Below are 24,863 nucleotides of genomic sequence, written 5' to 3' on the forward strand. Positions count from 1 at the left end.
TGGGTAACATTTCCTTTAAAAATCACTTTCAGTTGTGCTCTTCTGGCAATTAGCAGCTTAAACTCTGCTAAAATGTACTTTATAAATTGGCGATTCATGCCATAAATTTTCATAGTCCCTAGATGCAGGAATCTTGTTGCACTAGTGTTTAACTAGGAGTGTTTGAAGGTAATAGTTTAATAAATATTTCAAAACTGTGTGCCATAGCAGAATTATTACCCTTCTTGCCCATGAAGTCTGAATTTTTAATAGTAAAAATGGCAAATTACCCAACCAGAATGTTTGGAGGTCTGTCGGCCCTTTTTATGGACGTTTCAAAGCTAGATAAGACTTGTATTCTAATTCTAATCCAGATACAATGGTGTTCCAAAGCTTGCGCACCACCCCCAATCTCTGGTGAGTGATGCACAAGATTCCAGAGAGTTCCAGGTGCTCACCCAGGGTCATGTTTCTGTTGAGAACCAAGGTGGGGCAGAGTCTGTAGTGTTGTTAAGAAATACGGTTTAATTACACATATTTACACCTGCGTTCAGATTACACATATTACACATATTTACACCTGTGTTTAGATGAAAGGGGTGCAGATCTTACAGCACCGCCATCTCAAGAGCATCTTGTTCTCCATAGCAGCCCAGCATTGCAGACAGAGGTAGCCTAAGCACCATCGCTTGGTTGCTGCTTCCCAGCCAGCGCTAATGGCTACTGCCCTTCAGCCCCCACCTTTTCCCCAGAAACCTGCTCCAAGCAACTCCTCCCGATCTGTCTGCTATTCGAAACCTAGATTTTATTTAAGGCATGATCCTCCTCCCCCCCCCCCCCCCGTGAGCACAGCCTCATAATCTGGCAGCCTCCCCTTACCTTGTCTGATGTTGAATTTTTGTCAGGGTAAAACCCTGCTTTGTTCCTGGGTGGCACCTCTCTAAGCCCAGTTGCTAAGGAAGCTGGCTTGACTTCAAACCCCATGTTTTACTAATTTCAGAAATTATTGGGGGGGGGGGAACCCAGCACCCAGGAATTTTAGGAGATCCTTCCCCCTGCAAACCCACATCAATAATCTATGAGCTAGAAGGGGTGGCCATTACTGTCTGGGATGCATAAATGAGGTAGCCTTTTTGGGATGGTATCTAACCCCAGTATCTAATTAGTTTTGGCCCGAGAGGGCTCAAACTGACTGGAAACCATTCATAACTTAGTAGCATCACTGAAGAGAGTTCCTTGTAAATCATGCAAAGGGGAAATCTTTTTTTTTTTAGGTTTGTCTTTGGAATAAAATTGTTCATTGAAACTGAGAAGTAGGTCTGTCTTCTGCATTTTATACACCCCGCTCCCTTCATTCAGCCTGCTATCTGACTTTAATCAGTGACAGCACATTTCTGTTGAGTTAATGTTCTTGGTATAAAGCAATACCACCCACCCACCCCACAGGAAAAAAAATCATCTGTCAGGACAGTTCCTTCCAATTACCTAGGCCTTAAAAATGGGGTGATTGCCAAGCAGGTGGAGAGAAAAGTGAAGTTCTGTTGTGCAAGAAGTCTACATACTTGCAGAGGCAATGAGACAAGGCTTTTATGGTGGCAGCAGAACAGTTGATCTTTTCTCTGAAGGTGGTACATGTAGCTGGTTCTCTTTCCTTTCCAGGAAAGAAGACACGCAGCTCAGTGTTCTGCTTCCAGAAATACTGAGCCGCTGCATGCTCACAGATCAGTCTTATCTGGAGCCAGTTCTTATATGCCTTGGGTGAGCTGTTTTTTTCAAGCCTGTTTTACTGCATAGAAATTCTTACTGCCTGAAATGCCTTCTCCATGATTCCTAAATGCTTGAAGCAGCACTTGGTTTGTGTCAAAGGAAGAGCAGGACTACTGTATGGGGGATGCTTATTTGTTTGTATGGGGTATGTGACTTGTAAAGGCATAATAATGTTAATGGTTGCAGCTAATAAGCAACAATGAATGCTTCTGGTTTTAATATTTGCATTGTTTAATTCTTCTGACTGTTTAAATATGTATATGGTACCTTTGGTGACTGCATCATTTAAAACCGCAGAGACTGAAACTGAAGAGATCTAATAAAGAACTTGTCAATAGGAGAAAAATCCTGATCATTCTTTTCCTTCAGGCCATTTTTCTAGGGAAAGTCTGAGCTAGCATAGCCTTGTTGCTTATCCACAGGATGGGAGCAAGAACTTGTTTAGGTACCTACTTTTCATCATCATAGTTCTATGCAAATTTTATCTGGGCATAAAAATATACAAATTATGCTGAGCCATGCCATACCCTATCAAGTCTACCCAAGCCTCTTTCCGTTTCTGCCCCAACATCCCTAACATCTAACTTCTAGGTTAGATTACTGTAATGAGTTATACATAGGGCTACCCTTGAAGATAGTTTGGAAACTGCAGCTGGAACAGAATTCAGCCAGATTGTTGACCAGAATTAAAACAGTCTGAATATATAACACCAATTCTGGCACAGCTGCAATTGTTACCAATTAGTTTCTGAGGCTATAAACCCCAATGCTTCAAGGACCGCTTCTCCCTACATGAAGAAACTCTACATTTTTCATCTGAGGCCCTTCTCTGAATACCTCCTTTGAGGGAGGTTTGGAGGCTAGCATCATGAGAACTGGCCTTCTCAGTGGTGGCTCCCCAGCTGTAGAGTGTTCTCCCCTGGGAGGCATGTCTGGTACTTTACTATCTGGTTTTAGGTGCCAGGTAAAAATATGTTTATTCACACAGGTCTTTGGAGTTCAGTCCTCAGCATATTTTTTAGTGGAAAGGGGATGAATTGGATTTGCTCTTTTATGCATATTATTGACAATGTTTTAGATTGTTTTTATTATGGTTTTAGATCTGTTTTTAATCTTTGCTTTTCTGTAAGTCACTTTCACTTTTCAGGCTTTTTTTTTTAAGAGGCTAACAAATATAATAATAATAAATTTGATCTGGCATGCTTCTGCGTCTTTGTTTTCCTCTTCACTCCCCACCCCCACCCCAAATGCTGCTGCCAGGACCAGTTCCACTTGCCATATTTGGTTATGTGTGTTGCTCTAAGCCAGGGAAGGTGAAAGTTTTTGAACCTGAGGACTACATTTCCTCATGGACAATCTATCAGAGACCACATTCCAGTGGTGGGTAGGGCCATAGGGAAAAACAGGCAGAGCAATGGCTGGGACTGCAGTTCAGCCATACGAATGTCAAACATACACACACACCACTCCCTCTTCAATCTCGGCAGGCAAGAGTGCAAGGGCACATTTCAAAATGGCAAAATAATATTATTTGCCCAACTGGCATACAGGGTGCGTGTGAAGTATGAACAAGAAAACACTGTTAATGAGAGTATTGCAACATTCACATCCTAACTGTAAAGGTGGAGAATTGGAAAATGCAAAGCACAATTGCTATAAAGGTACTATGTATTTGTGCATAATCCTAAGAAGCTGTGGTTTTCCACCACCACCTGGCACTGGTAGCAGTATGCTGAACATTTTCTTGCATTTTGCTTTGTCTTAAAAACAGGCTAATACTATCAAATTTGCTTGGTTCCTCTCACACCATTAAGTTTACTTTGCCCCTCCTCCACCCTATAAAGCTTTTGCCTTCAGGAATGTAAGCTTTGGCAACCAACAGAATTAATAGAGCTTTCCTTCTAAGTGCTGCAAATTGTGTGTGTGTGAAAGTGGTGAATTGGATCATAATGACTTCGAGTGTACATTTCAGCACATTAATGCCTGAATGGATTTAAAAATCAACTAACGGTAACTTTATTCCTTCAGCAAATTCGGTTTTTTGCTTTTTAAAAAAAATAAAAATACTGAAAGTCTTCCCAAGTGTCTGCACATTCTGTATCCCCTTTAGGTATCTCGCAAGGTCACTTAAAGTCAGTAGTCTGGAAAGAGAGTGAGTAACTTCAATAGCAAAGCAATGACATTCCTGAGATAGCAGTTGGAAGACACCCTTTTGAAAGGTCTTTCCATTTTCTGTCAGCAAAAAAAATCTTCATTATAAAAGGCCACCTCCTTTTGTGAGGTACATAACTCATTGAGGTGGATCTTCTATTACAATCCAGGTTTATCTTGAATCAGTCTATTAGTGGAGGACAGTTCCCTTGGTGAACAAGATGTATAAAAGTTGTGAGGAATAATTGAGATATAAGGAAACACATACTTGTAATTTGTGATAGCCGCAGCTTGAGTAGGGATTTTTTTTTTTAAAGGCTGTGCTCAAGTCTTGCATTTTACAGGTAGTTTCTCTCTCCGTAACACACAGGTTGAAAGATTAATGGGAAGAAATGAATGGATTTAGACTTTCAGAAAAGTTCAGTTTAGTCCATGGGTAGGCAAACTAAGCACTGGGGGCCAGATCCAGCCCAATCGCCTTCTAAATCCAGCCCGCAGACAGTCCGGGAATCAGCGTGTTTTTACATGAGTAGAATGTGTTTTTTATTTAAAATGCATCTCTGGGTTATTTGTGGGGCATAGGAATTTGTTCGTTTTTTATTTTATTTTTTCAAAATATAGTGCGGCCTCCCACAAGGTCTGAGGGATAGTGGACCGGCCCCCTGCTGAAAAACTTTGCAGACCCCTCGTTTAGTCCCATATATATATCCTGCATAAGAATGAGGATTGATAATTTTCCTGCTGAAACTTTTTGCACCTTTTGTTGTTGTAGTCTAGCTGATTGTTTTTACAGCTTTTGTAATGCCAGCATCACATTTAAGGTTCTGTAAATTCCCCCAGCCTCTTGCCAGTGACAGGTTCTCCACACTTTCAGCAGAAGCCTGCTTTCTGGGAGACCCAACTTGTGGGAGGGGTGGTTTCTTTTACTTATTAGAATCATAGAATTGTATAATTGGAAGAGACCGTGAGGGTCATCAAATACAACCCCCTGAAATTCAGGAATCTTTCTCCCAACGTGGGGATTGAACCCACAAGCCTAAGATTAAGAGTTTCAGGCTCTACTGGCTGAGCTATTCCAGGAATGTCCAGCATACTGCTGCCTTCTGTAAATCCCCATGGAGAACTTGCCCCTTCTTTCAAAGAAGGAAGAGAAAGAAGCCACATCTCCTTTATATGCACGCGCACACAGAGTTTTCAATGGACTAAAGGATTGTGGGCTTTTGCAAGAAGCAACAGAAGAAGCTCAGTGGGTAATGTGGGGATGGAAAAGAGGAATAGTATCTCTCTCTCTCCTTCTTGCAAAAACCCAGCGTGCAGCAAAGAAAAACATTGTTTCGCTTTCTCAGGAAGAACATTTGCAGAAATTTCCAGAATTACTTTTGTGCTGCTGCCACTGCTCAGAAAAGCTCACTCAAGAGTTCTCAAAGAGCTCAAATGTGAAATAGCTGATCTTCTAACTTAACCCTCAGAGAACAGCCTCCATACTTGAGGATTGGAATGTAGTAGCCAAAATTGTGGCCCCCAGGTCCTAGCATTCTGCAGATGAAACCTGGGTGCATTTGTAGGTCTCCGGAGGAGTTAAGCTCTTGAAAAGTATTTAAACACGAGAATACTTCATGCATTCTAATTAGGAGTTAAGTCAACATTGCGGGGGGGGGGGGTAGTAGGGAAGAGTGCAGTAACTCCACCACTTCCTCAAACTCACAGAAGGTAACAGGGCCTTCTGTACTTGTGGAGGCTCCCCATACATTTTAGAACTTGGATTTTCCAGGATTTTCAAATGCACACAGAGCCTCTATAAGTACCGAAGGTTTCCCTTTGCAGATAGAGTGGTACCTCTAGTTACGAACTTATTTCGTTCTGGAGGTCCGTTCTTAACCTGAAACTGTTCTTAACTAGAGGCGTGCTTTCGCTAATGGGGCCTCTTGCTGCTGTTGTGCCGCCGGCACACGATTTCTGTTCTCCTCCTGGGGCAAAGTTCTCAACTCGAGGTAACTCTTCCAGGTTAGCGGAGTTTGTAACCTGAAGCGTTTGTAACTCGAGGTACCACTGTAATCTCTCTCTACAAGTTGGAGAGCGATCAGAATGGTGATGCAGGCAGAGCTAGTGAGCTTGTCCCCACTTCCCTCCCCCATATGTTTGCTTCACTCCTAATTATAATACACGAGGGGGAGTAGTGAGTATGAGGAAGGTATGTTTGTCATTTAAGAGCCATAACCATTCATTCTAGAATTTAATCTCTGACTCCCCTTTGTTTACTTGTCCCTAGGCTATTAGGAATCAGCTTTAAGTTCTAGAGTACATCTTTTTATTGTCCCTCAATTCCATTTTTCAGCTTTTAAACAGCGGCTCCTTGGCACTGCAGGAACAACCCTGCTGCAGTCTTGTCTTTCTTGGCTCATATACTCAGTAAGCATTCAGCACTCACATGGGGCAGAGGCTGCAGTATATATGCCCATATGGTAACATTGCAAACATGTATGGGGAGGAAACAGAAATTAAAAAAACAAAGCAGCTGTGGAGGCATCTTGCTTGCTTGATCTCTGCATCACTGACTTGTGTGAAACCTGGAGAAGAGGAGGTTAAGGGGTGATATGATAGCCATGTTCAAATATATAAAAGGATGTCACATAGAGGAGGGAGAAAGGTTGTTTTCTGCTGCTCCAGAGAAGCGGACACGGAGCAATGGATCCAAACTACAAGAAAGAAGATTCCACCGAAACATTAGGAAGAACTTCCTGACAGTAAGAGCTGTTCGACAGTGGAATTTGCTGCCAAGGAGTGTGGTGGAGTCTCCTTCTTTGGAGGTCTTTAAGCAGAGGCTTGACAACCATATGTCAGGAGTGCTCTGATGGTGTTTCCTGCTTGGCAGGGGGTTGGACTCAGTGGCCCTTGTGGTCTCTTCCAACTCTATGATTCTATGATTCTATGAACTATAGGAGGGAAGCACAATCCAGAAATCCCTCTTGTTTTTGTGGAAAGAGTCCTGCAAACCCGGGCCCAGAAAATTAAAGAGAATTTAATTACTTTTTTCTAACAGCTCGGTTTATTGTTTCCAAACTATGTCTAGCGCTGTTTTGAGTTTCTCTTACGATTAGTGGGTAATGCACGGCAACTCAGTACATATCTCTCTAACAATTTTTTCTGCAGTCTTTTCTTCACAAAGCATTTAATTTGCACCCGTCTGGCCATTTACATATTTTGAAGCCTACGAAACATATTTGTTGAATTAGAGGAATTACATGGCCCATATAGTCTTTATGTATAAAATAAATTCATGTGTACATCCTCAAAACTTCCTTTCTCTTTACGATGGAAGGCTCAGCTAGTTGTCAGGGACTGGGCAGAGGAGGCGGAGTGGTGGAGACTGCACCCCCATCCTGACCCTTCCAGGGAGGGGGAAGAGGAAAACAAGATAGATTTACAACAGTGGTTTGTGGGAGGTCACAGCTCAGAGGCAGATGCAGGGAAAAGTTGGGAAATAATGGGAGAGGAGGAGCAGGCAGAGCCAGAGCAGCAGCTGGCTGACACGTCGTCACTAGAAAGCATTCCAGACCCACCATCTCCCAGAACCTGGCGAGCCTTAAAAGTAGGAGAGCAAAGAGCTCAGAGGGTACTTAGCCAGCATCCATAGAGGAGATGATGATGAATCAGGAAGTGGGAGAGAAGGGAGTGGAGATTCACTCGGAACAATGCCATTATCCAAGAGGCTGGGTTCTATAGACTCTCTCTGTAAAGTTTGAAATAAAAAAGGACTGTAAGAAACTTTCCCTTGTCTTTATGCTGACAGCACCCTGGCAAGAGTTTGGAGATGCAGTGCCTCAGGATTCCACCAGAGTGCTGAACTGCAGCCTCCTTCTGATTGGCTGTGGTTACATCTAGCCAGAGGTGGGTGGAGTCAGCAGGAAGGGAAAAGGGAAAGCATTAGAGAGGGGAGAGTTGACGTTCTTGGTGTTCAGCTGGGTAAGAGCATAGCTCCCTGTGCGTGTGTGCGTGTGTAAAATTCACTCTGAGGAAAATATCTGTAGCCAGAGAACGAAGTCTCTGAGCTTAGTTTGAAAGACAGTGGTTAGTGTTTTTTAAGAGTATTCAGACAAGAGAAGTAGAAGTTTGAGGGAACACTTGACTTGGGTCTCATTTCAGTCAGAAGGGGAGTGATATTCTGGAAAGAGGAGAATCCCAAACTAGTAAGTAGGGGTGTGGTGATCCCCTGGGTCTGTTATACTGCTAGAGGAGCCTCAGGAGTGTGATTTATTGAAGGTGTGTGACAGAAGGCACCACCTTGTTTAAAATTCAAAGTATTAAGCTGTAACACCTATACAGTTAAGGAACTGAAGTAAAATAACTGAAAAGAAGCTGTGCGATTACCACCTTGTTTAGAAGCCTGTTAACATCCACTAAATTTCACACACACACACACACACACACACACACACACTTGAAAGATTTCTATCAACTGACATCTTTTGTTTTACCAGTTTTGTTCTGTAAAATAAAGCTTTCCCCCCTACTTAACTTACCTAAGTCTCCCAAGTACCAGAGTTTTCTTTAGAAAAACAGAAATTAAGCAGTAGTTAAGAGGGGGTTCGCCTCAATCTTACTGTATGGTTCACATTTTTAAAAATAGATGTTTAAAATTGATTTTCAAAGAACATACAGATATCCCCCCTCTATAATAAGCACACCCCACCCCTCCTTCCTTCCCTAAAATACAAAGTTCATGGGAAGACATTATTCCAAAATTGTAAACGTGAGTTGGGCACATGCCACTGTAGTTGGTGTTCTGTTGAATATATGATGAAGCAATATCATGCCTCTATAAAATCGTAGCAAGAAATTCAGTTTTTATACAGGTTCTGTGCCCTTTATGGCAAACTGGTTTGCTATAGCCATGGTTTGGAACCTAAGCAATAGTTTCGATTTGCAAGTATATAGGAACTGTTTTCATTTTCTTCTCCTCAGCTCTCCTGTTGGTAAGTTGCAATGGCCTCGGGAGCCATAACTATGGTTTGTTCCTAGCCATGGTTTGAAGTGATGTTTGAACTGAGCAATGGAATACATAGCTGGAATATCGCTATTAGCCATGCATGCTTCAGTTCTTTCAAATGATGTAGACGACTATGATACACCTTGACAAACTGTAGCACAGAATTAGTTCTTTCACAGGAGATCCCTGGCTTTGAATACAAACAATCTTTGGGATTTCAGTATCTGCTTAGTAATGTGTTGCTGTTATCTATATCACTGCAACATTTTTGAGTGCATTCAGATCAGGGAGAAGAAAATAGTGGGATGAGAGGAAAAATGGGAATTAAATCTAATAGTCATAAGAGGCATCATTCATTGCTTACACACGAACTGATCATATATCATGTCAGGATCAAGGTGAGAGAGGCAGTTTTATGACATTTTAAAGGATTGTTTCATGAGAAAGCTGCTTCCCTCTGCTAGAGGTGTGGTTTTGTACCGATCAATCAGTAATCCCTGATGAGAGTTGAGCTGCTGGACTTATTCTAAATATTGTATGCATTCATTTAAAGGAGGTGATATACAGACCACAGTTTCCTTACCTCTCAAATTAAAGGAGTGGGAATGGACTTTGTATGAGAGGGTGTACTCTGTAGTTGTTGCTGTCTAGTATGCGGTGCTGATGATGGGAAGGTTCAGATACCCAAGGGGATGAATGCTTTCCAGCCTAACTTCACAGCTGCTTAACAAAGCTTTCTTCAGGAATTGTGCCAGGGGAAAACTATTGCCTGCTGGGCAATAACCACTTTGAAAAGACAATCTCTACAGGAATAAATACTGTCTTTGAAGAGGACCTCGGCATCACAGATAGCATGTCTTTCTCACAGTACTCTTCCCCAGGCTGGTCTTGCTGCATTTTGTGAATCCCACAAAATGTAATTGCAGCCTTTATCCTAAGCTATTGAACAGAGCAGGTGGAACTGGACAAGGTGTGTTTTTTAGGGGTTTTCTTTTTTCTTTTTCTTTTTTGGAGGAGCAAGTTTTAGGTGTTTATTTTTTATATTAAAAAGTTTGTGTTTTAAATGTTCGTTCCAGTATTTCTGGTCTCTATTAACACTGTGCCATACTGCTTGCTTATATATTATTGCCTTCCCCGAGTTGGTTACAGGGAAAACAGAAATTCTTTGTTACAACAGCTCCACTGGCTCCCGGCCCATTTCTGAGCACAGTTCAAAGTGCTGGTTATGACTTCCCAAGCCCTATAACGGCTTGGGTCCAGGCTATGTGAAGGATCGTATATGAGCTTGGCCAGGCTTCAGATCTTCTGGGGAGGCCTTTCTTTCAGTGCTGTCACCCTCATAGGCACATTTGGTGAGGGCACAAAAGAGGGCCTTCGTGGTGGCTGCTCCTAGATTGTGGAACTCTCTTCCACAGGAGGGTATGCTAGCTTCCTCTCTGTTTTCTTTTCACAGACAAACAAATGGTTTTTTGTTCCGACAAGCCTTTGTTCACTAGCTGTCTGTTGTGGCAGGATCTTCTGGGGTGGACATTGTACAGTGTGTGCATTTGTGTGCTTTTAAATGGATGTAAGTGTTTTCAGTGGTGGTGTTGTCCCCCCTCCCCCAAAATCACCTTTCATCTGCGGATCACATGGCAGTTTACAATATAAAAACACAAAATACAAAGCATAGTAACAAGCAAACAAGTAACTCCCGAAGTTTAAAAGGTCATATATTGTTTAATTAGCCAAGGGACTAGGAGAAGAATTTTTAATAGGGTTGTATTTAATTATGTGTGTGTATGTATATTTTTATTTATATAAATATAAAAGTGTGTGTGTGTGTAGGTGGTTTCCTTGAGAGACTTGCACCCAATTTGCTGGAGTAGTACCTGAGCTTTTTCAGCCTTCACTACTGTTACTTTTTATTTCGCACTTCTTCATTTATCCATTTTAAAACAAGAGTATGGAAGGTTGCTGACTGACAGCATGTGTGACTAATACTTAGTGGGCAGTGTTGGGAGTGGCTGTCTGCTAACAGCAGAGTTGAATGGAAATGGTATCTAATCTATACAATATACATAAGGGAAGGGAGAAATGACCAATTTTGAGATGCTGAATCTATGGCTTTGGCAGTTTTCCAGTCAAATACGATCTTGGAATAGATGATATGGTTACATTATTGTTGACAAGTTAATATACAGAGCAGGATATATATATATATATATTGCCAGCACTGCAGTAACTCTGTTGGCATTGTTCTCTAATTATATCTTGATGAGCAACCTTTTCTGTCTCTTCCCCCTAGTATTGCCAAACTGTGTTCCCGTTATAGTGCCTCTGCACTGTGCAGTGGGTGTAAGCTCATTAATTAAATGGCTATATTCTCATTTCCTCTACTTGTGTAATACACAGGCTGATTGGTATCTACTTTGGACAGTATATGCTGATCTTATTGTTCCCTTTCACACAATTTCTCACATGGCCCACCATGTGTACGTTCCTGACATGGTCAAAGTTTAATGATTAATAATTAAGAATAGCTATTTCAACATATTCCTCAGGATCATTAGACAATGCCACTTGCCCTCTCAGTAGGATATAAAAGGGAAAGTATAAAGCTGATTTCTTCCTTCAACACCAGGTTTCTCACATAGTGTGTTGGACTTCATTGTTAGCCTCTATCTCTCTCCGGGCATTATACTTACAGTTAAGGAATACACATGAGTGGGACTGGGTCAAGTACCTCCTCTCCCTGGCACCCATGTGCACAATGCAAATGTCTGAAGGGAGGGAGCCTTCCTAGGTACATGTTTCTCTGCAATCTGGAACCCCGAGGGGTTGGATTCCAAGTCATGGTGAAGCTAGTACACAAAATGGCTCATTCCCTTCAGTTGTGTGGGCTGTATGCAAGGATGCCAGGGCAAGGAGCTATGTGGCATGGCCCCAGACATGGTGAATTTTGTCTCCTCTTTCTGCCTTGACATAGTCTCCTCAGGAATTGGGAAACAGTGAGTTGAACTTCCAAGTTGCTTGCTTGAAAACTTCAGCCTGTTTCCCCTCCTGCTCTCCCAAGCAGGGAATAATACTCAGTTTTTGTTGTTGTTTAGTTGTTGAGTTGTGTCCGACTCTTTGTGACCCCACTGACCAGAGCACGCCAGGCACTCCTGTCTTCCACTGCCTCCCACAGTTTGGTCAAACTCATGCTGGTAGCTTTGAGAACACTGTCCAGCCATCTCGTCCTCTGTTGTCCCCTTCTCCTTGTGCCCTCCATCTTTCCCAACATCAGGGTATTTTCCAGGGAGTCTTCTCTTCTCATGATGTGGCCAAAATATTGGAGCCTCAGCTTCAGGATCTGTCCTTCCAGTGAGCACTCAGGGCTGATTTCCTTCAGAATGGATAGGTTTGATCTTCTTGCAGTCCATGGGACTCTGAGTAGCATAGCCCAAAAGGTCTATGCAGTGTAAGGGACCACCAGTCCTTGAGTGTGCCCAGAAACTAGTGTAGCTGAGAAATCCAACTAAGTGGTTCATTCAAAAGGAATATTAGGACTGGTCCTGCACTAGGGGAAACTAACAGTAAATCTTGTTCTCCATGGTCATATGGTGTTGGTAGTTTCTGGCATGATGAGGGGACAAAGGGGTCAAAACAATGTTGGCCACAGTCCTGTTTTAATGGCTCTTCATCCAGGGTTTTGATTGGCAGGAGGCTCTGTCGAGCCATTCAGATGAGCAAAACCTGATAACCAGGAAAATGATGAGGAGCTAAAGAATGAAGTGAGCAGGCTGGCCATGGCTGGGAGGTGGAGGATGTCCACATGCCAATTACTTCCTGATTTGCCCCTTGTGAGATGACAGGCCTGTGTATACTTGGACATGACTGAGGACTAGAGGTACTGGGCAGTTCTGTAGTGACAGACGTGGGTAGGACAGAGCCACACCACAGGCTTCATTTTTCCCCCCAGACTGGGGCAAGTTAATACATGTGACCTTTCCTTTTGTGCAAATAACCCTATTCAACTTCTCATTTAGCTCTTCTATCAGCTACTCAAGTGTAGTGACTCTCTTACGTGGTTGTTTGAGGATATATTTTGGTCTTCAGTTTAGAGATGCACTTGAGGAATAACTGCTGTCCTGCGAGGAGATTTCTTATTTTCTGCCTGAATTCCCAAACTCTGCATTTCTCTTTCACAGCATATCTCTTCTTTCACTTCCATTTTTGGTGAGATTATTTATTGTTTCTGAGTTTGCGGAGGAGGTGCTTGATACTTCTCCAATCCAGCCTTAGAATAATGTGCCATTTTATCAAAAAGAAGCCAGAATTTCAAACAAATTTGTGCACATTCGTTTATTCATTTTAATTTGTAGTTTCATGGTAAATAGAATCCAGGACCCTGTCATTTATCAGAAATTAAGTCCTAAATGCAGCTATTCAGAAGAGTTAGCCATGACAGATGAAAGAATTTTAGTGTTTAGGATTTTGCATTTTCTGTAATCCTGAAAGTCAGAAGCAGAATGGCTCCTGCTTGACATTTCAAATGTTTTTGGAACATAACCCACTTAAAACCAATCCATACTTTACTACTACTTCTGAAAAAAAAAATCAGGTACAAGAAATACTCAAGTTAAGTGGCAAGATACAAATATGATATAGCTGACTACTGCATACACATTTAAATGGACAAGTGGGCGGCTTAATCTTTTCTTCCTTGCTGGGAAACCTGTCTTTTAACTATGACTGTAGAACGCACTATTGGTGGTGCTAGATGCATGCTTTGTCTTCTAAGCTTCGGTGCTTTTTATTCCAAAGCTCAAAGTATAAGGTATGAATTGACTTGCAGATCCAGAAGTCAGATGATGCCCCAGAGAGTAAGAGGATGCAGAGGTTGAAACAGGAAGATAATTTGGCATATGGGGTAGGAAGCCAATTTAAGTAATAAGGATATTGATGTTGCATCTAAATGTGCAGGATTCACACATGGTTGGCAACATTTTCTGTTGATTTTATTTTATTTTTATTTCCCCCCGTCCTATCCCAAGGGCACAATGCAAGTACATTGGTACCTCGGGTTACAGACGCTTCAGGTTACAGACTCTGCTAACCCAGAAATAGTACCTCAGGTTAAGAACTTTGCTTCAGGATGAGAACAGAAATTGCACAGCGGTGGCAGTGGGAGGCTCCATTAGCTATAGTGGTACCTCAGGTTAAGAACAGTTTCAGCTTAAGAACAGACCTCCAGAATGAATTAAGTTCTTAACCTGAGGTACCACTGTAAAAACAACTTCATATTTACTAGAAGGATTCCTATTCTCACGTACTTGCAATTGTAGCTGTGAAGGTTGGCTGTGAAGGAAGAGAAATTATTCAAATGCTATCTTTATATTATGTTAGATTTACTGGTAAGTGTCAGAATTTTCTGACACATCCCACTGGTCTCCTAAAATGTTAAAGAGTTTGGGAAAAAATTATGATAGCCATTGGGTTTCTGAGATATACCAACCACATAACTATAAAATCAAAGGTGAGAGAGATCCTCCAGCTCTTCACTCACAGTTTATGTGGCTTCAGTACTTCTTTTGAGAGCAGCCTGGAAGCAACCCATATTCTCGTCCAGCCTATCTCTTTTGCTCATTGAAGAGACATTCAGTAAAGGGGAGGATGGAAAGACAGGGTTCTGGTAATGGCCCCTCTGGTAGGGGAGCAAACCCTATATATTCATAATATTCTGGTTCATGTACAGCATTTTTACATTTCCTCCCTCATCTTTTAAATCATGGGTATGCTGATTGTGAAAATTGTGCAGTGGGAAACTTCTCCCAGCATCATGTTGGGTCCTGCCTTCAGTATTGGACAGGGGAAAGTATTTTCTTCTGAAAATGGAAGATCTCAGCTACATAAACAGCATTTTTTAAAAAAATGTATCCAGTTTCAAAATAGAATGACAATTACTCAGAAAGATAAAACTTTAAACCTTCCCATTAAAAAAATTTCAGATATTGCATGTGGATAGTCTTTCCTTGTATGCAGCAAGGAGTATGTGATTTCCTTAGTATGAGTAATGCAGATCCAGTAAATAAGTAATCCATTATTAGTTTTCTGACATCATAAATGCAGTGATACAGAACAAGGTACATTCTCATTTGGGTAGGAAAAGTGCTTTTAAAATATGTTTAGATTTGCTTAGGGTCTGACTCCTTTTATCTTTCTTTGGTTTGCAGGAATAAGTCTGCATCATTGACGCTGAATGTATTGACTGCTTGCCTTGGAGTAAAGGTGACTTTCTCCACTTTGGAATATGGTGCCTAACTTCAGCATCCCTGGATTTTTTGTGCCAGCAGTAGTTCTGTGCTGCTTGATGTCATCAACGGAGGCGGATAGTAAGTAGCACTCAGATGGGAATATTTTATGGCTGAGTAAATTTTCAGCAGATTTTATCTATCAAAAGTTGAACCAGAACTGACTGAAGCACATTTATTTGTGACAGTGAAAGGGAAGGGCTGTGGGTCATTCAGTGTCAATTTGTTTCCAAAAATGTGTGATGCTTGCAAACAAGTCACAAAATGACTGCAGTATATTGAATCCGTTCATTGCTTTCCATTATCAAATTTTAGGTCATTTCGGATGAAAAAGAGAGGCAATAGTTGATTTTCTTACAAGACCTATTTTTGTTTGAAAGCACACATCTACCATATTTTTAATCATTCTTTTTTTCTTTTTCTTTGTCTTATGCCCTGTGGTATTGACTTGAACATTAAAGAAGTCTTCCATGTGTTATCTGTGATGTTACATAGTTCTGACATATTCTTTTTAGCTATCTTATTCACAAGCTAATGAGTCATTTTGGTCCCTACTTACATGGAGAGTTTTCTTGTCCCTTTCTACATCTCTGTGTTGTATACACTTAAGACCCATCAATTTAAGTTAATGGGGAAGAGCTAAATGCTTATTGTTGAAAGTAGGTTTACTACAATGAATTTCTATGAGGGCATTTTCATAACTTGTTTTATTTCCTGCTGTTTTCCTATTTAATCTTCAAAATCTTGTGTGTCCCCCGCCTTTTGGATGACAATTATATACTACACAAATGTGTTCAGTGAATGGGTCACAAGCTAATTCAGAACACACAATATATAAGTAAAGTCATTGTAGCTGCTGGGAAATATATGCTGAGGTAGCACCTGTTGTTAAGGGCTATCCATCTCTGCTGCAATCTGTTGTTATTGCCACAGAATTGTAAATAGTAGAACTGGAGTAAAAAAGGGAGAGTGCTTTTTATGCAATCTTTTTTCCATTGAAAAGTGCTCCCCTTGGTGAAGGTGCTCCGTTCAGTGCATTCAGAGTGAGAACAGGAAGTAATAGTCATTATTCATTGTACTGGCCTCATTCTGAATTGGCTGTGTGTCATTGTGATGCCATCTACCTCATCCAGTTGTCCTTAAGATGAAACAAGTGCAGAAGCAGCTACTGAGGACAGCAAAGCAGGTGCAAAAACATAAGCATATTTTTTGTTTGTTTGTGAAGGTGGTGGTGCACTTCCAATCGGAAAATATGTTTAATGAGGATAGGAGGTGTGGGTACAGTATAGTACAGTATACTGTACACTATAGTACAGTATAGTGCCTCAAAGATGGGAATTAGTAAATGTTCATTTATATGCTTATACACTGCCTCATCTGCACACAAAGCTTGTTACACAAAACATCATGCTAAAGCAATCAGAATAGCACTTGCTTCCCCCTCCCGCTCCCCCAGCATTAAATCATGTGGTCTCTTCCTTCTAGAGAGAGAAATCCCTTGTGATTTTTCTCATTCCCTCCTAGGAGACTTTAAGTACATGCTGCGGACCTGAAGGGGAGTGTGGGAAAAGACAGATGGGTGGGAGAGAGGGGGCTCCTCCCCTCCCCACCTCCAAAGGCCAGTTGCCACTCCTGTTGTTTTCTGCATGGTTTAACTTTTTGCCAGTAATTAGCACTGCTGCAAATTGATGGATTCATATTCTTTCTCACAGAGTTACAGGTACAGGCATTTTATTTTATTTACGGTATTTCTTCCAGTTCTTAAATTCTCCTTGAGCTGGAATAACTTGCTTAGCTAATTTTATACCATTCTGTTAAGCAGAACCAGAAATGAGGCAATGAATGATCCATGCTTCATCCATTTCTGTGTAGCGGCCACAGTATGTGATTATATCAACTTTCTGTTCTCTGAAGCAGTAGTAGTACTAGTACTCCAAAAGGTTTGTAGTGTGGATTAATTGAGGATCACATGAGGAAACCTTTGGAGACCAATACTTCCTCACAAAGCCTCACAATGGTGTAACATGTCCTCCTTCCTTATATCTTATGAAGGGCTGCTTCACTGGTAACAGATTTGCTTGGCAGTGATATATCTCTGCATGGGGGGGGGGGAAACATTTTTTGGTATTACTTGAAATACAGCAGTTAATTTTACTTCAAAAAACACAGATAAGCACCACAGCACGCTCTCATGCTCTGTTTTCTGTGCAATAATGTACATGGTTTTTATTGTACAACAATTATTTCCATGTAGGGAAAAGATCACGTGTTAAGCAGCCCTGAGGCGTGTTGAGAAAACAGAAATCTAAGGCCTCTTCTCTCTTCCTTGCACAGAATTACTTCCTGAGTGGGAAGGCAGTTTTTGTGTCACTGCAGCCTGGATGACCTTGAGGCACACAGATTAACATAGGCTTTGTTGCATGTGATAGGTGGCTTGGTCTTGATGTGTGACTCTAAATTCCAATTTTTCCCTTATCCGTCCTCTCTGGCGCTCTTGATAACAAGGCGATACTGTTCAGAGCAAATTGGTCTGAATCACTGCATTAGGGGGACAGAATGGAAGTGCATCAGCTGCAATTGGCAGCACTGCTGAACATTGGCAATTTCATTTTTCCTTGCTGTCTGTGTGACAGGCAGGAATCAGAGCAATCAAATGCCCAGTTAAGTGCTGACGCTACCTGGAGATGGAAATTGCGTGTTTTACAGAAAAGACAAATCCTCTAAAACACCATGCAGTTGTGGCTGTCTGTTTTCTGCAAAAACAGAATATGTTGGTGAATAACAATACAAAACGGTTATTCAGGGGGAAAAAGGAAGCCTAGAAAAGGACTGATTGGCAACTCATTTTATTTATTTATTTAATTTGGAGGCAGGCATTCGCCTTGTTTACGTGAAGATAAAATTTGCATACGCATGGCCCAGCCTACCTAATTTGCGCACAGGCATTCCCCTCTGCTTCTCTGAAATCACTGAGAAGTACTATAGGAGTGTCAAGGCCAATTAATATCTGCCAAGTGTTTTGAATGCCTCAGTTGTAAGGTGATAGTACAGAATGCAGCTATAAATGACCTAAGTCCCTGGGCTTTGTGAGAGAATTATGCCTAGAAATGGAGCATAATTGATAATGCAGCAGGGTGTGCATGGATCACTTGTGCTGTGTGTATCTGAAAGCAGAGTTCCGCGAAAGCCCATAACCTAGGGTCTCCCACTCTCAAAATCTGCTTTGTTGTTACTGCAGCAGATTTTACTGCTGCTGCTCTAGCTTCTTGATAATTAGGCAGCTGTGCACATAGTAAGACATTTCAGGGTGAAATAAAACAGATTGTTAGAGTGTCATTTAGTGGGACTGGCATAAGGAATAAATATGGACTCTCTGAGAATTAAGTTTTCAGGATAGTCTTGAAATATATGTATGTGACTCAGATATTTCAAAATGGAGGGATTACCCTTCTGTAACAACAACAACAACAACAACCACTAGGATTAGCCAGATATATTTGTTGAGATGGCATAAACATTGCTCGTCAAAATAGAGGGTGACGCCTTTAGTGGTATATGTCTGATATGTGTTTAAAATATATATACACAAGCTAATTTGATGGAACACTTCCAAATTTTCCTTTGCAGAGTATAGAATTTTTTTTATTTTTTATTTTTTTTAAATCAAATTTCCTCTGATCTGACTGTTTCTGTCAGGGTGACCCTAATTCCATTACAGCATTTTGGAAGCAATTCAGGATGATTGTTCTATACTTTCTCCCTCAGCTTCTTCGTGTTTGTCTTTTATGTGCCCTCTCTGCTTCCCCTTCTGTCAGCTCTTGACTGTGCAAGGGAAAATAGCTTTGCAGATTTCATTTAATGTTCATTTCAATTGTCAAGGAAAAGATGCTCTTTCCAGGCTTTTGGAATATATTGCTTACTAAAACCCCAAACACTGCAAATCTTTTTCTGAAAACCAGGAAATGAAAATCAATTCTTTCAGCAGAGGCCATTGAGGCTGTTGTGCGTTTCCCTCCTCTTTATTAGGCTTTGTGTCTGAGGTTCTGGGCAAGGCTTCCATTAGCTGGGGGCAGGTCTGGGTGACCCACCAGAGTTTCAGATAATCTCAAACAGAGTTTCAAATCCTTTGAAGAAGAAAAAAAAGCCACATCAGAAATGACCTGGCGTGATGGAGGAACAAAAGTGAAGCTTATATAAATGGAGGTGTGAACCAACATAGGATATGCTCAATTACCTGCACTTGACTTCTTGACATTTGGGAGGAACTGCATTTCTTTGGAGAAAGAGCATGGATGGGGCCTCAGGAAAGAGAGCAGTTCCGTCACTGCAGAATCTGGGGCTTATATGAATGTCAATTGTATGTTTTCTTCTGATCTTGTTAATAATGGTTTGCAGAACATACAGCACATGTGCACTTCTTTAATTTCAAAAAATTGAAAACCCATAACAAATGGCAACATTTTGGGGATGTGGGTTGGAGGAATAGTCTCTCTTATTAGTGGGACATGGCTCTCTCTCTTACAGTTGCTGGAGCTTACGTGGCACCTGTTTAAGGAGAGTAGACTTGCATCATAGGTGCCTGGCATCCCTCCATGGGGACTTAGTAAGTTTAATAGTTTTAGGGGTCTTACACTGACATATGGGCAAGGCATGCCATCCCTTTCTAATATTATTTTATTTTTGTTTTGTTTTGTTACATTTATATTCTGCTCTTCTTCCAAAGGAACACAGGGTGCCAAGTGGCAGGCCTTAGAATGGCCTTCCAGTTATAGTCTACCGTTCTTCTTACTGCCTACCCAGCAGTTCAAAAGCATACCAGTATGAGCAGATCAATAGGTACCATTGCAATATATAGATATAAATATAATAATAAAAAATACATCATAGAGCAAGCTGAAAGAGGACTCTCTCTCTCTCTCTCTCTCTCTCTCTCTCTGTGTGTGTGTGTGTGTGTGTGTCTTAACACAAGTAGAGCCAGATACTAGAGGATGCCAAAATACATTTGGTATCTACCAAGAATGAATCTAACTCTAATGGGGTCAGAAGTCATAGTATCCAAATCCCTTTATGCACAGATGAGCACAACAGTCTTACTGGGGTCATTTAACTTGCTAACCTTTCCCCAAAGGAAAAATGTGGGTGTTCTTGGTTCTGTCATATGCACTAGTTGCTCAAGGTTTAATGAGACCTTGAGTATTAAGATGCATCAAACTTGACTGATAGTTTTTTGTTATCTTCCGTTATTATTTATACGTGGCATTATCAGGATACATGACACCTCACATAATAACAGAAACAAAAGACTGGGTCCTGACCTCTGGATCTTAACATTTGAACTTAGTGGTGGAGGGCGGTAAAGAGAGGCACAGAGCTAATGAGGGCTGACATCAAGCAGATGCAGTTACTTTGGGTTTAATGTGCATTTTTATTCCTTTAAAAAAAAAATAAAAACATTCTTACAACTGTTTCTGTGAAGATTGCAACCTGGGGTATTGTAATCCCCGCTCTTGGTGTAGCTTCAGATTGTGAGCAGCATTTACTCATGATATGTTAATATAATGAACCTGGAACAAAGAGATGTCATCCTACAACATATGCATATTGTCAGGGAACTGCCATCAGCCCAGAGGCGAGAGGTGGAAGGGCACCTGGGTTACAGGGAGCCTCCAAAGATTGTGAGAAGCAGCACTTCCTCAGCCGACGAGGAAAGCCACGGCTCCAGTGGGGAAGGGGTGCAGGGCTCAGAGGATGCAAGAGGGAGCCACAGCACCTAACAAAGCGGGGGGGGGAGGCAGGTCCCCCTCTGCCCACACCCTCTTTGCACAGTCGGTTCACGCGCAGAGAGGGGAGGTGTAGGATGGGGGTCAAAAGACTACTCTTCTGGGGAAAGTTTAAGGACCGCCCACTCCCAGATTCTGCTAGTGACTGAGTAGACATGGAATTGAGTTGATCTGCATTGTGAACATTTTGGACAGATAATAAAGCCTTGAAAAGACCAACGGGAAGTCTTGCCTGTTCTCTCTCGAGCAACCACGCCGGCACTCATAACACATATAGACTATTGTCCCTAAATAATTATTCCTATCCTGTTATAGAAGGAAGCCCCATTTCAGCAGGCCTTATTACAGTGGTACCTCGGGTTAAGTACTTAATTTGTTCCGGAGGTCCGTTCTTAACCTGAAATTGTTCTTAACCTGAAGCATCACTTTAGCTAATGCGGCCTCCCACTGCCGCCGTGCCGCCAGAGCATGATTTCTGTTCTCATCCTGAAGCAAAGCTCTTAACCTGAGATACTATTTCTGGGTTAGCGGAGTCTGTAACCTGAAGCGTATGTAACCTGAAGCGTATGTAACCTGAGGTACCACTGTATTTAGTACCTTCCAGAGTGGTAACTGTGTTTTTCTGTTGCAGCAAAATGTAAACTTTGTGCACCACAGTCTGCAATGTGAAAACTCTGAATTACGTTACAAGAAGAGGTTCAGTGCTATTGCTTGAGGACTGAACTGAGTGAAAGTATTTTGGGCACATAATGTGTGTTGATTTGCTTCCCAACACCAGGATATTTAACAGCAACTGGTTTGTGAATGACTACGGTTAATTATAAAATTATCGCTCTGTATATTTCCCCCTGTATTACATTTCCCCCTCACTTCATTGTTTACAATCCCCTTCCCACAAACACTATGCATACGTACCTGCTTCTCAGGGTATCAATTCATCCAACTGGTGAAGTGGACTGTAACCCACAAAAGCCTAAAAATAAGTTTGTTTGTTTTAAAAGTACTACAAGAATCCTTGTTCATACTGTTTAGTGACACGAAGGATATATGTTTTGTGCATCTCAATGATTGCATTGGCTAGAGTCACATAATACCCAGAATTTATTTATTATGTGATTGTGAAAAACATTGTTGCTTGCATTGTTTTTAATATATTATGTTGGTGTTTACATTGCAAAACTACTGTCTGTTTTCCTGGGTAAGCTTGTTTTGGGGATTTGCATGTGTTAATTACTGATGTGCTTGTGCATCACATGAAAATCCTTCCTATTGTAATTAATATTTGCTCAGATATTCTTGGTCTATCAGTATGGACAGGGAGATCAAAGAGAAGCCAATCTTCTATAAGCTTAGATTTACCAGATGTAAATTCATAAAGGATTGGATGTGGGGATTGAGGAATGTCTCCACTAGATCTATTTTGCTCATTTTGCTTTCTGCTTTGTGGTTAGATTCCTATTTATTTATTAGTATTTCAGACTGCTATTCTAGTCTATTTATCTTAGAGAGAAAAAATGTATTTTTTAAAAGCAGAATTTGGATAATCACATTCCTTAGAATCAGATCAACCAGACTGTTGCAGTTTGATCTAGATAGCAAGATAAATTTTCTTGCTTGTCTCTATTTCCCCCCATATAGTAAAGATTACCCAAATAAAATCAGTGAATCCAATCCTGTTGCTACTCAGAAGTATAAAGAACTAAGGATCAGGGCCATAAGCTAAAGGGGTTAACCGTACAGTAGCCAATCATATGAATCTGTTGTAAGCAAATTTTAAGCTGGTGAAAAGCACATAGTGGAATTTCTTGGAATCAGAGGTGTAGTGTTAAGACTACCTTGTTTCCAAATAATCTTACTACTTAGGTTTTTTTGTTTTTTGTTTAGCCAACTGAGGTAGCAAGTAGTTGCAGTGTGATGGGCCTGGCTGTGAGTTAAGTTAATAGAATATTGACATTGCTAATGCCCTGCTCAGTTCATAGCTCTTGCTGATGGAAACATAAACGTCTCCTCTTGAACCCACTTGGGGAAACTACAGTGCAAGGCTTTTGAACAAATTTAGAATGACTGCAATCTGTGTAATAAGAGCAAATATTAGGATTTTAAATGAATAACATCACTGGGGAAGCAGGCAGTATGGTATTTAAATTATATTCCATAGCTTTTCATGCCCTGGAAATATGCAAAAACAAGTTAAAATTTAAAATGACAATGATGATGATATCTTGCAGCAAAAGGAGAAAATGCTGCTGGTGAAGAATTTGTGTATAGAAAGCACTGCTGACATACTATCATACATAGCACCAGAGAGTCTAGTGTTCTTGCAATTTGATCCTTGAAAAGCCTTAAACATTGTCACACCTTCCTTTTCATTTACCAATAATCTATAGTCAGCATTATTATACTTTACCCTGTCTCCCCCCCCCAAAAAAAAAAAATATTTAAAGATGGTTTTTCGGTTCCAGGTGGTATGTCAGAATTTGTGTTTTCTATTCTCAGTAAGTCTGTCTAATTAGGAGGGTGCGGACATTCTCACTCCATCTGAATTTGATTACAGCAGGGATTATGAGAGAAAGCGAGAGCTAGAGCAGCGGTTCTCAAAGGGTGTGGTAAGAGAGGATAGCAAGTGTGGTGAGAAATTTCAAGGACAATCAAAAAAACATTTAATCGTTTCAGTGTAATATATTATATTCTAGTATTAAAATTAATTGTAGAATATGGATAGATATATTTTCAAAATCAAGCACTGCTAGGAGTTTGAGAACCACTGATCTAGGGTGTAAGGCAACCTGAAGTAAGATGCAGAAAATCCCATGCAAACCTGAGTCTGAGGCTGCAGTTCTAAGCACACTTGTGACAAAAAATAAACCTACAAGTAGAACTGGAGCCTGGTATTTTGGTACCCAAGGCAAACAACCTGAAATGCACTCATAAGCCAACACCATATTTTATTGTTTAAAAATTATCAACAGTTGTAATAAATTGGTAAAGCAACAAGTACATATCATTTACCTATTTTTTCCAGTTTTGGTAAAACTACAATAGCAATTTGATCAGAAATGATAGATGATAGAGATAGATAGATAGATAGATAGATAGATAGATAGATAGATAGATAGATATAGATGGTATAGATATAGATAGAGTAATGTTTATCACATCAGTAGACAAATTGTAAATATAATGTAGGATATTGAATAACACTGGCTGGTATGCAACTACGTAACTCAAGGTTGTGTTTTGGCATGCTAGGCATGGATAATTTCGTTCTCTTCTGCTGCCCCAACCGAGCCAATTGTGGGGAAGCAGACAGGATAAAGTTCTGTTACCAGGCCTGGCCCAATATATTTTGGCACCTGAGGAAAACTCCCAAAGAGGCACCCCTATCCCCACTAGGAGAGAAGCATTGAGTGAAGATCTGTGTCAGAAAGAAGGGGAGAATAAATATGTACATTGGTATCTGCTGCCCCGTGAATCCTAGTGCCCGTGCTGGTTGCCTCATGGGTGAGCCAACCCTGTCTGTCACATGTGAGAATCCTTGCCACTCATTAGTTGAATCCTGTGCACTTTGTACATGTTTATACACACGCACACACATACACCATTAATCATGATTTAGGTGCCCCCTTGAATCAGGCACCCAGGGCAAGAACTCTGTTTCCCCCACTCTAGTTCCAGCCCTATACACTAGACTTCTTTCTGAGTAAACATACACGTGTATATGATTGCATTGCGATCCCGCTTGACATCTCCAAGATTGCAGGTTCCAAAGAAGACATTGCTTTGAATCACGACAAGATGTGTGCTAGCAAGAATAATTTTTCACAAAGCTCACTCTGATATCTCTTACATAATAAATCCAATAAATCATTGGTTTTAATTTTGCTAGAACCATCCATTCACTGTCAAGCTTGTCTTTTGTCCATT

General features: G+C 41.0%; 1 protein-coding gene across 12 annotated transcripts in view; it reads left to right on the forward strand.

The window, feature by feature from the left end:
* Positions 1–24,863, forward strand: part of PTPRF (protein tyrosine phosphatase receptor type F) — a 479,704-nt gene that overhangs the window by 166,220 nt on the left and 288,621 nt on the right. For all 12 annotated transcript variants that reach the window (XM_081009323.1, XM_081009319.1, XM_081009325.1 and 9 more), the window contains exon 3: positions 15,082–15,240. In XM_081009323.1, coding sequence (XP_080865449.1) covers positions 15,159–15,240 — 82 coding nt within the window. In that variant the 5' untranslated portion in view covers positions 15,082–15,158. The remainder of the gene's footprint in view (positions 1–15,081; positions 15,241–24,863) is intronic.

Source organism: Podarcis pityusensis (genome assembly GCF_964106645.2).
Source record: "Podarcis pityusensis genome assembly, chromosome: 6".
Lineage (NCBI taxonomy): Eukaryota > Metazoa > Chordata > Lepidosauria > Squamata > Lacertidae > Podarcis > Podarcis pityusensis.